This window comes from Malurus melanocephalus, unplaced genomic scaffold, assembly GCF_030028575.1.
Source record: "Malurus melanocephalus ecotype Western Australia unplaced genomic scaffold, MMel_1.1 scaffold_248, whole genome shotgun sequence".
NCBI classification, from domain to species: Eukaryota; Metazoa; Chordata; class Aves; order Passeriformes; family Maluridae; genus Malurus; species Malurus melanocephalus.
This window is the reverse complement of record NW_026623480.1, coordinates 517,215-534,100: the sequence shown is the minus strand read 5'-3', so window position 1 is coordinate 534,100 and position 16,886 is coordinate 517,215. Positions and strand designations below refer to the sequence as shown.

Here is a 16,886-nt window from a genome sequence, read left to right as displayed (position 1 = left end):
AACCATTTAAACATTTCACCTGTTTCTCTCTTTGAAAACACTGTGCTGCTCAACCTTCCCACAGGCCACCAAACACCTCAGATTGTCACAGGGCATGAAGACACTGAAGGACTGAGCACAGAAGTGTATTCCTTTGGTTGAAAAATCCCATCAGTGGTGACGTATCATATTCAAAGAACATGTGATCTTAGTCTTTATAATCTTACTCCTTTTTAGATCTTAAATGGCTTCAGATAGCAAGAGCTGGAAAKGTTTTAAGAATAAAGGAAAACATTTCCTTTTTACAACCACTTCCTCACTKTTCTCCCACCATCTCTCTAGCTTGAACAATCTTCAGGATGCATCATGGAGACTTGAGCACCATAATTTTTAATTTWTTTAAAATTTCAACAGTAAATTGTACATAAAAGTGACTTGCTCCAGTTCAGAGGGGATTGTCTACACTTTTGTGATAAGGTTCAGTCTTCCCAGGACTTTAGTGTGCAGGTGCAACGGGGTCTTAGGCTGCCGCTTTTCTAATGCTGAGTTTCTCCCAGGGAAGAAGCTGTTAAGAAAGTTTGCAGGGCTCCCTAGGGTGACCTGCTGGCATGGATCCAGGTGGGGAACTTCCTGGGGATCGGGCACAGCTCCCTGGCTTCTTCCCTTTGCCAGCCACTCCCAAAATGTGTTCTCATCTGCCCCATCACTGAGGGTGGCTGTGATAATTGATGACCTTCACTTCCCAGATTCAAGGACTCAGCCAACTATAGGCATAAAATTAGCAGTGGCAGAACTRCCCTAGTGAGGTATACTGAAAAATGTCAACAGGTATTCCAGGGCTCTTTTGTACCATCTATGCTGCAACTTCACAATTGCACTAGTAYGACAATTTCCCTGCTGCTTTTGGGTCTGATCTGAAAGTTCATTGCCAAAATGGGAAGATTCACATGGATTGTTGTGCTTTGGATGAAGACTGMCTTCTGCTGTCAGTCATTTTTCAGCTTCCAATACTGAAAACCTTGYGTTGGGGGGATGGTGTTTCATGTTAAGGGATCCCCAAACTCCTCCATTCTGGATTTTGTTTGATTTAGACCCTGCTGGTTGTGTTTTCTTGAAATGAGAAAAGGGAAATGTAGTGCCAGACATACTGTGTGTCTGCAGGAGATGCTGTAATGAAAACAGCACGAAGCCTGCAGGAGAAGAAGCCCACTTTGTCTTGTGGGGGGTTTGTCTCTGAGACAATTACTGGGAAAAGCGGCTGCTGCAGAGGAGAAATCACCATCAGAGACAAAAGCTCTGCAAGCTCCTCATCTTCCAGCATGGAAAGCAGACTCAGACAATGTCTTTTCATAGRCAATTTCAAGGAATGAAATGGAGATGCACAAGAGGTGGCAGCAGTCTGTGGGGACAGCTTGCCCTGGTGAAATAATGAGGGAAAGGAAAAAACAACAGAAGCTAAACCACAGCTAGTTCCAGCTAGAGGAGCTAATTAAACAGGCCAGGAGGAAGTTCAGAGCAGCAGTATGTCTTGGGCATTACTTGTTTGTCAGCTAAGGACAGCCAGTTCTCACAGAAGCACCAGAGCCACARTGTTCCAAAAGTGTTTCTTTAAAAGCCAACAGCTGGAGTTTGCAACAGATGGTGGAAACACAGTGAACGCAGGGATTACACCACAGGGCAAAATGTGAATTGTAATGCTGGTTCTAAACATTCCTGATGGGCGAGAGTCAGCCGTCCGTGGATAATAGGCATGCTGTTGCAGTCCCCGCCGCATCCCAGAACTAAGATTTGAGCGAAACAGTCCTTAGGAAGACTGTTGTGGAACCATATGGCACCCAAGGAGAACAGCTAGTCTTCAAAAACTGTCCCAARGGATTTCTGAATTTCTAAAGAGTGATCTGGARCAAAGCAGAGAGAAAATGAAGCATAACCTCAAGGAAAGGTCTCTCTCTGCATGTGTTTGTGTCTCTGTGTGTGTGTGAGCCTGTAGCTTGTTTGTTCTGCCACAAGCTTCGTAGTGATTCCCACATGCAAAAGCTCCAGACTATTCAGAGCAGTCAAAGTTAAAAAGCAAGGTCAAAGAATGAAAAATGAGCAGTTGTAATGTGATTAGGAAAGATGAGAACACCTTTTGGAGCTCAAAGGCGGGTAAAGAAAGGTATTCCTGTTACATGCAATAGAGTGTAGAGAGAATGGGAGGGGAGAATAAGGATGGAGCTGCTGCTTTAAGATATGGACTCAGTGTCAATAGGAGGATCTATGTTAGACAGGTTTTAGGCTTTTAAGTCTGAAACTGTCATTCAGAAAACCCTGTCAATTCATTGTTTCCCTCCAAAAATGCCTCTCACAAAGCCAGGAATGTCCCTTAGCAGCTGGAGGTCTCTGCTGTGCCGAAGGCCTGACCTGGACAGGACTTCCCCTCTGCCCTGTGAGACAGGCCTTGGTTATTGAGTGGCAGGATTAGTTTCCTGCCAGCCTTGTGCTTTACAGTACAGCAAGACAGCTCAAACAAATGAGCCAGTGGCAGAATTTTGGAAAGCCCTGGAGAGATTGGGGGTCCCCAGCTTTCCTTGCCTTGGCTGCTTTTGCTGGCTCAAGGGGTCTCCTTGCCCATGGCATCCCCCTTATCTATAGATCTGGGTGGGTCCTGGGTTGGCAAGCCAGGGAGATCAGCTCCATGTTTCCGCTGCAAGAAGGTAAACTGGTATTTTCTAAGGTAAAATGGTATTTTCTAAGGAAAACTGGTATTTTCATCAAAATTTGTGCTGGAGATAAGGATGACATGTTCTCCCAAAAGGCTTGCACAGCCTTCTAGGGCTTGACAGAAAAGTAATTAGCTTCCCTTGATGTCTGCTGTCATCCTGAAGAGTGGMGAAAACCCAGAAATGAGAGGAGCAATCTAATAAGCTTGAAAAAAATACAGCTTTGAGTGTAGATGTTTAAAGGAAGAAAAAGGTAGCCTCTGTAATTTGGCAGCATTCAGGCCCTCTGCTGAGGCAGGGCAGGTGGCCCTAGAGAACTCAAGTTCCAAATTTATTTCCTGAGTTTCTATGTAAGCCCATTTTTCTCCAAGATCCACGTCACAGAATCAAGCACACTGAATCACTTAGGTTGGAAAAGACCTCTAACCTTTGACCAACTATCCCTTGTCAGGTAGACCACAGCATGAAGTCCCGTTGTTCCTTGAACACCTCCAGGRATGGTGACTTCAACACTTCCCTGGGCAGTCCATTCCAGCGCTTAACAACACTGTGAAGAAATTCTTCCTGATGCTCAATTTGAATGCTCCCTGGCACAGCTTGAAGTTAGAACCTCTGAATTTCACCATGGCAGCCACACAAAAATGATGAACACCAGGCTTCTTGCACCTTAGTTCAGGAGAGGCATCTCTCACTAATTGGATCTTAACAGGGAACAAGTACCAAAAATAATGAAAGCAGTCCAAAATATCTAATGAAACATTCTCAGTAACTGTCCAACTCATTAGCTGGAAGTAATTTTGTAACTTTGATACCCCTCCCCCTCATCTGACTTCTGGCAATCACAGTGGCCCTGGAAGGCTTCACCAGGCAGGAAGAATGGGCAGCAGGCCCATGGCAGCAAACTGTTTAATGACTGGGTTGTTGTGAGAGTGACTGTCATCTGTGAGAGGAGGATGTTTTCCAGCTTGTCCTTGGCAGCTGAGGCTTTGCTGAAGGATAACCACATTGCAAAGACAGGGAATGTCAAGAACTACTTTTGCTTTTAGGCATTTTGAGTGATGGGTGCWCTTATGAAGTTCAGATTTGGATCTRTATTTCCTTGAAGCTMAAGAAGGGCTGAGCATCCCTTAATTAGGAAAAGTAATCCCTTTAATTTCAAAATACAGCTAGAGGCTTGTTTACGTAGTCAACCACAGAGGTTTCTCGAACTCTTCAATTTATAGGCAGTGATCACTAATTGTTAATTCACTTTTTTACTGTAATGTGAAGTTTTTCAAGTTCAGTCTGGAACAAAGAAAGAAGGCTTTGGGCTGCCCTAATTGTGGCCTTTCAGTACCTGCAGGAAGCCTATGAGAGAGAAGGAGACAGACTATTTACTATGGCATGTGGTGACAGGACAAGGGGGAATGGCTTCAAATGSAAAGAGGGCAGGTTTATATTAGATACCAGGAATAAATTCTTCACTATGAGGGTGGTGAGGCACCAGAACAGGTCATCCAGAAAATTCTGGATGYCCCATTCCTTGAGTGTTCAAGACCMTGTKGGGCTGTGAGGACCCTGGTCYAGTGAAAGGWGTCTCTGCCCAYAGCAGGGGARTTGGAACCAGATGATCTTTAAGGTCCCTGYCAATCAAAACCATTCTAYGATTCTGCCTGTGTCTACCCAGTGAAACACAAAATGAAAGTTAAAGCAGTCAGGAGCTGAAGCCTAGGTCCCTTGTGAATGGTCTTATGTCTACAGATTTATGCCTTTTATAATGAAAACATGATTCTAATGCTGAGCAGCTTTAAACYAAACCAAAAAGCAGTTTCAGCAGTAAAATGTTAATTATTAACATCAAATATATGAAGTAGGAAGTGTTTAACAGCTTGGCCCAGCTACTGAAAGAGATACCTGCATATACCTACATTACAAAGCTTGTTCTACTGTAGCAGAGCTTCCTCTGAAATAGCAGCACTACCAAAARCCAATATATTTGGTTGAGAAATAATCCCATTTCATTTGAAACAATCAGAAGACAATAAGTATTGTTTATCTGTTTCTGTTACTGTTCCAAAGGATTCTGAATAGTGAAATGCCCAAGCCCTTTATTCAGTTTCTTTCTCAGGAAGGAAGCAACAGTCCAAGTCACAGCATTTTGTTACTTGCTGTCACAATAACATGCTGTTGTTGCACTCCAGAAATGGCCTAAAGGAATAAATCAGCATGGATGACAGTTTTTCACAGCCAAGCACTCCCCAAATGTCTAAAAAATTGCATTAACTGTAAAACTAACAAATAAACTCCTCTGTTATTTAGTATGTTCATAGTTGTTCAGTAACTGCTAGGTGACAAAGCAAACTTCTTTTTCTGCTGCTCTTGTCTTCTGATACTTTCAATGCAGCAAAGCAGAATATATTTGATGGCATCACTGAAATGCAACATACCTCCACATTCATCTGTTCTTCTACTGAGGGGATGTCAGAGGTTAAGTACAGCTCTTCACAGGGAAAGAAAAGCAGCATGAAAACCATGGTGCTAAGAATTAAATGAAGTTACCACCTCCCATTAGTTCAGGTGTCACTGCTGAACTTCTGCTTTTCTTCTGATCATTTCCCCAGTACTTTAAGAATGAGGCTGAGATAAAAATTGTAGATAATATTTTGGGCCCTGTATAGGTTACAGAGAAGTATCTAATTTAATGCTGTTAAGATTCCTACCTGTATGCATTTTAAAACAGCATGTCCCKCCACCTTAGGGGCTTCAAGAATAGTCTCTTCTTCCTTTTTGCACACAGAAGGCCTGAGAGGCATTGAAAGTACTGCACACATACAAACTGTAGTCACCTGAGCAGCACGTGATTTCACATTTGAGGGACATCATCCATACACTGACTCCAGCTGTTGTTCTGCATCTTTGGGAGCTGGAGAGGTTTAGTGAAGTCACCACACATTGACTCTTCTATTCAGACTTTCAGCATTAAACTGCGATGGGTAAGGGCATGAGCACCAAGTTTATTCCTTGCCTCTGTTACTCCTGGTTAACAARGCAGGGGGATGTCTACAGGAAAGATTCTCACTAAAAGGTTATTGCTTAGCTTTGGTTTTAAATGATTTTTCAGTTATTCTTATGGAAAATTAGGAGAAACAGCCAAATCCAGAATTTGAGGTAATTTCTGTGCCAGTAGCTAGTCCAGCTTCCACTGAGGGACTCCATCACCAGGATCGCTCTGCCATGAATAAACTGAAGACATGAGCTTATTCAGAATTTTCTATTCATGAATAATGTTATTTTGAGGACACACTATAGTTATCTTCAGGGACATGAGAACTGGAAGGCTACCCCACCTCACCCTTCTGCAAGAGCAAGTTAAAAAAAGCCCRTGGAATGCCTCTTTTTTTCTTTTTCTGGCATGCTGTATATGAAGGCAGARGCAATTAACGCAAGGAGAACAAAGTTGCCAAACCTGGCTGTTCAACCAGCAAGACCTATCCAAACTCTGCGAGGTCTGGACAAGGAGACAATTACAGAAAAGTGGTCTATGGAAGATTCTCAAAATAGAAGAGCTTGACAGAAAACTGTGTGGTTGTTTCCTAGCCTGGCTTCCAAGTCCCTCCCTTGGCCTTCCCCCTAAATCCTATTCAGCTTGGAAAAGCCCTTTCACAGGAGAGACTGTCACAAGTCTATAAGCAGATCTTYAGGCAATCCTGAGGGACAACCTCAGGCTAAAAATAAATGAATGACCTGGCAACACTGATCTTTGAAAGCAGCTGCTTGCKGTATTGAATCCAAAAGTACTGCTGCTCATATTTCTGCCTTCCTAGACAGAAGGCAAAGGAGAGCCAAGTCAAGAAAATCTTGATCAAGAAGCCCTAGGTGCCAGAGGCAGGTGTCTCCAAACTCTGTCTTGAGCACCTTTAATTCTTACATACTCACAGGCCAGCTGCCCTCTTCCACCCTTAGACAAAAGACTGCAGCTCCCAGTTGAAATCAGTACACACATCTATATTTTTTTATGTCTGTCGATCTATCTGTCTATATCTGTCTATCTATCTATCTATCTATCTATCTATCTATCTATCTATCTATCTATCTATCTATCTATCTATATTTTTTGCAGCTACCAAAATGTAAATTAACTCCAATGCAAAGGAATTCAAATATCTCTCTCTGTAAAGAAAATTAAGACTCAGCTTTTAAAAATACTAGTTACCTTTTTCACATAAATCAACTCTAATGTAAATGTACACTCATGGGAGGAAAGACAACTAAGTATCYTTACATCTATTGTGAAGAGTGTCAGGAGAAATATGTAAAAAGTTAACATATTTCCACATAAAAATATTTTTTTCTTCATGTAGCATAAGCCTTTTACAAGACTTTTTTGGTTTGGATCTTGGTGCAAAACATTAGCACCTATTTTTCTAACATGGTTTTGAAAAAGCAGATAGTTGTAAGGAGACTACCTTGCCCAGCTAGTGAATTTTGCTTCACATACTGGAAAYAAAAGCCATAAAACACAGAGCATCTTTATAAAATAGCATTTCCAGTATAGAGAAAAGAACTTAACTTTGAAGCAAGGCTAGCAGAAATTTCATTATGTTTTATACAGCAGGAATGGTTTGGCTCCAGGTATATTTAATGAAACCCCTGAAGGTTTAAATCCCACTATATTACAAGAGCATTACTCGCTCAGACTTAATTACGGATTCCAGTTGCAGCATGACCCTATCTGCCCCAATGCAGCAACTCAGATAACAGGACAGCTTCGCAACACCATTTTCTTGGCACCTGAATTCTGAACTTGGCACAGCTGATTAAGATCAAATAAATGTTGACATGAAGACCCTGTTACAGAAAGACAATGCCTTCCCAATTCACCAGCATTCCACAAGGGATACTCTGAAACACTTACTTTGTGAGTGGTGTCTCCAGCAAGCCAGCTCCACCTTCAATACTACTGATTATCACTCAAAGAGAAATGCTTGTTTCCAAACTCCCCAGATTATGGGATGTCTGTGATGACACCAATTCAGGAAACTCAGCTTCAACAGAAGGCTTCAGAAAGGAAAGGAGTTCCTTTCAACCAGTKCCAGAAGTTTTGTGTTTGAGCAATTGGAGGACACGGAAAAGCATTTTCAGGAACAGACCTAGAGATGCATTTGCAATTCACTGCACCTACACAGTTCAGCTCTATTTCTTGAATGTCTATGTCATATTTTCCACACACCCTATCCTGAAAAGCTCYGTACCAGAGGAGAAGCTCTGCCCTCTTGACAGTAACCGTAAATTCAACAGAATGCCACATGCCACAACTGTGAACATTTCAAGTGGAGATGGCAGTGCTGTATGTGCTTTGTTTCTACCATGTGGAGAAGCTGTTGAAAATTTCCAGATGATCAAAGAAAGAAGTTCACATACATCTGGAAAAAGGAGGGTGCTGAACCTGCACCCTGTTTTCACAGCCTGGAAGGAAAAAAAACAACCCTCTCCTCAACTCCCTATTCTGATTGTTTAATTCAACACTGTGATCAGAATGCAAGAGTCTACAGAGTATCTTATAAACAACTAGTAATGCCTGTGGATCCCAAATAAATCCCAGATCACATAMAGGTTTTAGGTGTGGTATTTCATATAAAAGCAGAAATAATTTTTAATTTTCTCCTAAAATCAAATTAACTATAGATAATAAGGACAAGGAGATTATGATCTTTTCTGGACTCCAGCGGGAACTTAAAGAAATCCAGATGATAAGAGAAACACAGTGTGACTCTGGTACAAATTTATTTTTATTTTTGCTGCTGTTCAGAGCATCCTCCTCTCCTTTAAGCACCACTCCCTCATCTTCCTCCACTGAGACACTGTTTGCTTAGAGATAAAACTCCTGAGCCCAGAGTTAAAATACACTCCTTAGGGTCTAYGAATATAATGACAAGCATGATTCTGGAAGATTGTATTAGTTCATCCAAAACTGAGAAACAGTGATGTTTCTCTCAGTGAGGGGCAACAAGACTAATAAAAGTTGATAGAATACTTTTTTTCTCTGCAAAATCAAACTCTAATTGCTGCAGTGCATCAGAGAYTAGACAGTAGGCAAATCTCTTTACAGCTCTACAGCCTAGATGGGAAAAATGGCAGTTCAAATAATGTTCCTGTGTCAAATCATTAGGGAATCTGACTATGAGCTCTTGTTGTTTTGCAGCCAAAACTAGGTTATATACGCATGTTCAGACTTTGGCTTGCTAGAGAACGTCCTGTCAGAAGCATCAGAAAAAACTGAACCTGAACAATCTGGACAAAGTTGTGGCTTTARGTTGAAGTGGGTTTTGTTTCATTTTGTGTTAATTTAATATTTGTTTGTTTATTTAAATCAGCATGTGGTCTACCCTTCRGAAACAGTTCAAGAAATAACTGCACATGGGTTGTTGGAGTGTATATGTATGGCTTGAGTTTTCTCTTCTGTGTGGAAATAAGTGGCAGAAGAGACAACTGGTGACATTTTAAAATSTCTTTGTAAGGAAAGAACAATTTAGCAACATCATTATTATAGATTTTAACATGTTYATGAACAGCATGTAATATATGCTTTTTAATAGTATTTGACTTAACTGGATTACTGTCTCTTCAGTTTTTCATGGTTATCACTGAACACCTTCAATTTACATTCTTAAATAAATTACTGTGTAAATAAAATATGCTTAGAGTTCTTGTATGCGAACAGTACTTACATTTAATTACAAATGATCTGGATATGTTTATAGGTGAAATACATTGAAATTGTTTACAGGAAATAAGCTCAACTAGCATTAATTTTGAAACCTAAATTTTCACAACAGTACTGAAAGTAGCTCAGCTATTTTTTTGAACATGCTTTTCAAAATGGAATTTGGAATGCAGTAGAAAAAAAATCAAAGAAATGCCAAAAAAAGAGGGAAGCACAGAAGATCAAAACTCCATAGCAGGTCAGATCAATAAAATATTAAACTGCAGTTCTTAAATGTAAGTACTACACCAAGTTGTAGTCTGGCTGTTCTTAAATGTTAAAGCCCTTGTTTTCTAAAGGAGACAGTAATAAGCATTTTGCCTATTCAATCCACTCGAGATTTAGACACCGTGCTATAAAAGCAAACATATCTGACACTTCTTCTATAACTTTAGCTGTTGGTTTTCCCGCTCCGTGCCCAGCCTTGGTGTCGACATGGATGAGAAGTGGATTGGTTTGTTTATTGCTCCGGCCCACMACGTACTGCAGGGTGGCGATGAACTTCAGAGAATGCAGAGGGACCACACGGTCATCGTGGTCCGCTGTGAGAAGCAGCGTGGAGGGATACTGGATGCCATCTTCTTCTGGTAGCTTGACATTGTGAAGTGGAGAGTACCTGAGAAAAGCACACAGATGTTTGTGCATCTTTTTCCTCAAGACCCAACAAGAAGGTCCCCTCCTACCGAAATCGTCACAGTGGCATTTGATAGCACTCAGAATAGAACAGTTCTCAGTTACAAAAATTAGAGCTGCACTAATGGCAAGTGACACATAATAGTGGCCACAGATCTCTGGCTCTGAAGAAATGTATTTGCTTCACATTTCAATTTCAGAGTGACATACACATACATCTCACTGAAATATCCAAAGTATCAGGAACAGGCAACAAGGAAACTGTAGCAAAATTTGTCAAGCCCATAGCAGGATCCATCTTGCTGGAAACAGGGAAATTGAGACTCTCAGCAAGCAGCTAAGAAATTAATTAAGATTCTATTATGGTCTAGTCCCATTCAATTCCTACAAATAAATCCCACACACTGTATAATACAATTCACAATGGTGACTGCCTCTCCCTCATGATAAAAAATACAATTAATGCAGTAGTTCACTTGAGAATATTCTGTTATGATAGCCTAAAGGAGTTATTCAGAAAGAAAACCTTACGAGCTGTTAAAAGCTGCTGGGAGAACAAGGTCTTTGAAAATATGACCACTTGATTCAACAGGGCTTTGAAGGCAGTCTTTAATTCAAAACTGACTTGTAAGGAAATGCTGATCTCCCTAAATTCAGTGTGGGAAATGATGCAGTMATCATTAGAACAGCTATTAATCATGACAACGTAAAACCATTGAGCAGACCACGCGTTTTAACAACCGCAGCAAGTACTGAAAGGCACTTACTTGCACAGCCATTCAAACTGCTCTTTACAGTCAGAGCAGCCATAGTCAGTGGTCCAMGCATGGCCAATGGTGTACTTGTGGAACTTGAGCATGTCCATCACTCCCACTTGGGCAATAGCACAACCAAACAGGTCAGGACGCTGGTTAGCACAGGCAGCTTTAAAGGGAAAACATTTCCATTAGTGTTCAGATCTTAAGCTCAGCAGTAAAAGGTTCACTACCAAATTGCACTGAGAGAAGGCTGTCAGTGAATATGAAGTCATAGACACTTTCAAGCAACACTGCAAGCAAATACACAAATAGATAAAAAACGTAACTCYGAAAGATGGTATATTGAACAGAAGAAGCATTTCTGTGGTCTTCAGACACCAAACRTGCTGTTCTATTCACACCATCAGACTGGGTCTGAAGGAGAAATGATTTTTTTAAGCACGTGAGATTTTGGACTACTGAACTGACTGTTCCTAAACCATTCACTTTTTAAATTTTAATATTAGTATCAAGAAAGAAAAGGGCACTAAGGATCAAGAGCCCTCCATTTACTGACAAAAGTTTTCTTCGATAATCACTAAGTAAACCCATATGAAAAAGTTTTGATAAAATCAGACTGCTACAAAATTAGAATAACCTCAGCTTAACAAAGTGAATTACTGCTGTATTTTCTTGTTTTACGATTTTTATCTTTCTACAGTCGGAAGGGAAAATTTCTTTAAGGATTATGCTTGCYTCATATATTTCAAAAATAACCACAGTAGGCCCATCAAGCTCACTGTTCAATTTATAAGAGTGGCAACTGGCAGATGCTCTGGGACAAGGTGTTTAACAAATACTGGGAGATCTCTCCTGTAAATTATTATCTGATGAACTAGTTATTTATGTTTTCTCTGAGCTGGAATTATCTCCAGCTATCCTATTAAACAGCTATTAAAACACACATCCTCTGTAAATACAACTATTTCCACTCTTAATGTTTATTCATCCAGTGTTCATCATATCCTGTAGCAGTAAGTTCCTCAATTCCAGTTCCTGTTTCTTGATTTAAACCTGTTGTCTGATGATTTTAAAAATTCCCCCTTTTTTTTTTTTTTAATTTTAAGAAATAAGAGCACTGAAATTTCCACATAACTACTACAATGGATCCCTTATTTAATTCAGAACTACTCACTGTCCATCAACATGGAGATATAATCTTTCCCAAATTCTTCATATATCCTCATTTTTGTCCGTTGTGAAAATGGATTGATTATTGCCATTTCTTGCCTCCAGCTAACCATGATATTTCTATGACATGACTTTGCTTCCTGTTCAGCAAGGACTTTCTTTCACAGCCTTATGAGGAACCTTGTCAAAAGGTTTTGAAAATCCAAGAATAATTCCTCACCTAGATGACTGTTACAAGGCCCATATGCAACCTGACTCCTTTAGAGAGCTGTAATACATTTGAAAGCTGCAACTTCAGCCTGCAGAATTCTTTATGTCAGCTATTATTTACTGGTTTCAATAGCTTGTCCATTAAGAGAAGTCAGATTTACTCATCTGCAGCTTGTGGATCACCATGACCCATTTAAAACTTGGCATTACACTTGCCCCCTTCTGTTCCTCAGATATTCAGGCTTAGTAGCCTGCAATTTCCTATCAGAGTTCAGTTAGGATCCTGCATGTGCACCATCTGTTCCTGGCAATACACTACTTTTTGTTGGATTGATTCATTCCAAAACCTCTTCTGCTGATGCTTCAACCGGAGTCAGCTCCCCAGAATATTCCTTATGAAGGCAGAAGGGTTCAGGGAACCCCCTACGCTCCTCAGGAGGGAACATCAATACAAACAGACCATTTAGTTTGTCTGCTTTGCCATTATTTTTCTTTAATGCTCCTTTTATGTCTCACTAACCTGCAAGTCCCACAGATCCTCTGGGCAACTTCCTGCCTCTGATGAGCATAGAAAAATTTCATTGCTAATCTTAATATTGGAAGCAATTTGCTCATCAGTCCCTGCCAAGAATTTACACTTTACCCTCTTTTCTTCATTCAAACATGATTTCTATTTTTTGAAAGATGAAATTTTACTTCTGGTCATCTCTGATATGAATAATGCTTATTCTTCCTTATTTATGAGCCATTTCCATAAGGTATATATAGAGAGTTAAAGAGATGCTAGGTAAAAGATCTTTGTTTTAACTGAAGCTTTTGATCAGATYCCTCCCCTTCAAGCTCTTTTCTTTTATAAACATAAATTGCATTCTGGTAGGAAAGAGTCARAACAACTACCAGAGCATTTTATTTTAATACTCTCTATTTCAAAGGGTCCCTTGAAGCACTGCCTGTTGCTCAGGACTTTTTAAGGGATTGCTGCTTGCYAGYTCAAATGGTTACTTCAGTAAGCAAWCACTTATGGACACACTCATCCATGCACACTGCACCTTTTTAATCAGCCATAATACCTAACTATATGCATTAATAAAGTGTAATATGGAAAAACAATATACTTGTGAATTTTATCTCTCAACACATAATTTTGAGTTTTAAAATTCAGTACTAAAGTAAGCCTTCAAAACATAGGAACTGGTTTTGTCTAAGCAAGCATGAGAGGCCAAACACAGCATTTGCAGGAAAATTTTCAGCTCACAGCTGTGCTGCTCTGCTCAGCTTGGGGAGCACACTGCAGGACAAGGAAGTCTTGTTTTGTGGTTGAATGAAGCAAGAGCTGAGGGCTTTCCAGTCCTTAGAGTCACCTCCTATTAGTCTGACTGAAAGGAAACAGTATTTTGGAAGTGACAATACTCTTCCTTGTCAGTTTTTTCTTCAATTAATAAGAATAGCGAAAATCTGACAGTGGGTCCTTGCACCTAAAGGATGAGTTATGATCTCTAGTGWTCCATCAACAACTATTGCAAAATTTATTCTTGCTTTGATGAAAAAGGTCTTAGAAGAATTTCCTAAATTCACATAATTTTACCCAGTCAAGGAAAATTCCTATCTGGCTCATCAAAAGGGTGGAAATCCTGCTTGATTGCAATTTACCAGTAAATGCAAGGRAAAGATTCTACCAAGATTTTGTGGATCAGGGAGGTCTAGATTCCTMATAMCTGTCTGCTATCAGAATGACATACSCCTTTGYAGATGTCACTTGCTTCCCCTTATAGACACAAGGAGCCCAGCTGAATAGTTCAGCCAGTATACCATGGGGTTATTACTGAAGCTGGGTAGAATGAACCTCTTCCTGACTGAACCTTTAGTCCACMTAACCATAAAACAGTATTTTCAGAAGCTATGTAATATATGCAAAGTTCAACCGCATTTTCAAATGTATTTTCAGGCTCACATAACATTGACTTATGCAATGCTTGCATTCCCAAATGGAGTGCAAACCCTTTAATCCTTTATCATATTCACCCATTTCTACTTTCAATGCACAAGCATATCCTTCTCTTGTATGAGAAGCATACAAGAAGAAASCAAAATACAMRTCTACATGTACTTGTTACTTGATCRTTAAACCAACTGCTTTTTAGAAATAATAATGCAGTTCTAGCTAAAATGGCTTAGACCAAAAATCTGTATAATTCCAAATCTTGTTTCTTATGCTGATGCTAATCCACTGAAAAAAGAAAATAATACCAACAGAGCCAGTATAYAGCAGCAGAGAAATCCAAAAAGAAGAACAAGAAGAGTAGGCTTAGTAAAACTGCTCATTTTCCGTAACTCAGTGGTTTATGAACTTGAGGTGCCTCTTTTTTCCCCCCTTCTCACACAAGTAGCTCAAATCTGTCACACAACTTTTGTGCTGCTTCAAAAAAGGTAAACAGACCCCCATATTATTACTTTGTGTTTCCTTTTCGTTTCAAAATTGCACAACATCACCTTCTTTTTTCTTCTGCTACTTTCAGACACATTATGATAAGGATCTTATCAGAAATAAATTTTGTAGTTCTTAGACTGCTCAAAATATGAGATCTTTCTGTGAYAAGAGTTTCTGTTTAAGAAAAGGCTATTAATTTCCTGGAATTTAAGAACACAGCGGTGAATTTTAAGTGAAGAAGATGTATTTGTAACAGACCACACACAGTTTCCCAATGCTACATAACAAATTTATAGTTCAGCAGTTATTTTCTATTGGTAAACCTTAAGAAAAATAAAAAAAAAAAATCCCAAATGTTTTTTAAACCATTCTTGCTTTCTGTGYGATTCTCCCACAGACTCTAAGTGTGGCTTTTAACAGTCAGCCATTGCCAGAGACTGCAGAATCCCAATGTCCTATGCAAACAGCAAATGAAGTRCTACAGTATATATTGAACACTTGGTACTCATTAATGCATTGACTTTCTGGYGACTTTTGACAGGCATATCTCATCAATTTTGTCTGGTTACTTTGATAAGCCCAGCACCAAACCAGGGAAACAGATAAGCAGTTCTTACCAACTAAGAGGCCCCCATTTGAGCCTCCATTAATAGTCAGCTTCTTTGGGGACGTGTAGCCTTCCTCAATGAGATATTTGGCAGCACACTGAAAGTCATCAAAGCAATTTTGTTTGTTGGCCAAAATACCACCTAGCATGGAAACAAAACAAATCAGTTGATACCATAAAATCCTTTGGATATCATCTCTTCAGAAAAACATGTGTGCAAAAATACCTGGGAACAATTCCAGTTTCATGAACATTTTAATAATTGATTGCAGCTCAGAAAGACAGCAAATGTGAAAGATTCTGTCAACACAGAGAGGGTATAAGATGGTTCTGTCAATAACTCAGATGCTTTCAGAAACTCTGAATAATACATACCAATACTGTGGAGTGAGYGCCAGGTAATGTTCCCAACCAGTGAAAGGAAAGCTAAAAGCTTTGCACAGCAAAATATATACAAAATGACCACATACGGTCCACTTGAGGTTCGAGCTAATGGGACTTTAGTATCATTAAACTCAGTAATAGTTTCTTGAGGCAGCAAAACTTCAACTCATAAAACAAGCTGTATAAAATAAGCACTTCTAATTTTCTGGATATATAATATGTGGCTGGTAATTTACTTTTTTTCTATTAGTTTTTTTCAAACCAGACGATATACAGCTATGGTCAAAAAAGGGACTTCAGAGTTCCATCTTGCTTTGAAATTACATTAATTACGTTCAATATGGAAATGCTTAAGATACTGCTATTATGTTGAACAAAATTCCAAATGTTATCAGACGTGTGAGAGAAGAAGTAATGACAGAAAATGTAGGTCCAGATGACATCATTGATAAGACTTCCAGGTTTGAAAACAAAAGATTTTGCAGAGTGGGTTAGGGAAGGAAACAGATGTTTTTTTTTCTACAATCTATCAATTATTTTAATCTGTTTAGAGAACGCACAATTGCCCAAATCTCATAATCKTCTTGTTTGTTTGGCAAGAGACTAGCTCCTCTCACAGGTTACCCTACCTTAAGACCAAGGTAATCTCARGCAATTAGATGTTAGTAAGAAATGGGAAGAAGGAAGAAAATCCTTGCATTCCTATAGCAAAGGCTGTGGCCCAGCCAAGCAAGTGGGGCTTAAGGATGCAGAAACTGAAGACCAATTTCTTCTACTTTCTTTAAAAGCTCAATCTTTATTCCAAGATGATTACCAAAATCATCTGTGTTCCCACTGTGGTCCATGCACCTCCAGGACCTGGAGGGAAATTAATTTTGCCCTAAAATAAGTAAAATGAGCTATAGTCTGGAGTTGTCTCTCTATCTYCATTGTCCATCAATTGATCCAGACAACCAGTTTACAATGGTTGCTTCATTTCTACGTTGGAGAAGTTTAGCAAGGTAAGTCTGACATTTAGTCACACAGATCTTGTAGAACTGAAATCAGTATACTTTTAATTTGTTGTCTTTTTTTTTAATAAATACACATAATTCTCATATTTATAGAACCATTGAAGAGAGACATACTGGGACAACAAAGAAGTCTTCAAAAATGTGGCAATAAAGGAGAAATAAATCTCATTCTTTGCTCAAAGTACTGGGCTGGTGTAAGGTCAGAATCCCTATCCATACAATTAAACCTAAACAAAGAAACTTCTGTAATTGCTTCTGGA

The 16,886-nt window shown here is 39.5% G+C and overlaps 1 protein-coding gene across 2 annotated transcripts in view; it reads right to left on the bottom strand.

Moving 5' to 3' along the window:
* Window positions 1-6,771: 6,771 nt before the first annotated feature.
* Window positions 6,772-16,886, bottom strand: part of PREP (prolyl endopeptidase) — an 87,602-nt gene continuing 77,487 nt past the window's right edge. The window contains exons 13-15 of one of the 2 annotated variants that reach the window (XM_057375412.1): window positions 15,240-15,371; window positions 10,824-10,980; window positions 6,772-10,039 (exon numbers count right to left, since the gene is read on the bottom strand). In XM_057375412.1, the coding sequence (XP_057231395.1) occupies window positions 9,745-10,039; window positions 10,824-10,980; window positions 15,240-15,371 (584 nt within the window). In that variant the 3' untranslated portion in view covers window positions 6,772-9,744. The remainder of the gene's footprint in view (window positions 10,040-10,823; window positions 10,981-15,239; window positions 15,372-16,886) is intronic. The other variant, XM_057375411.1, reaches the window with a different exon arrangement.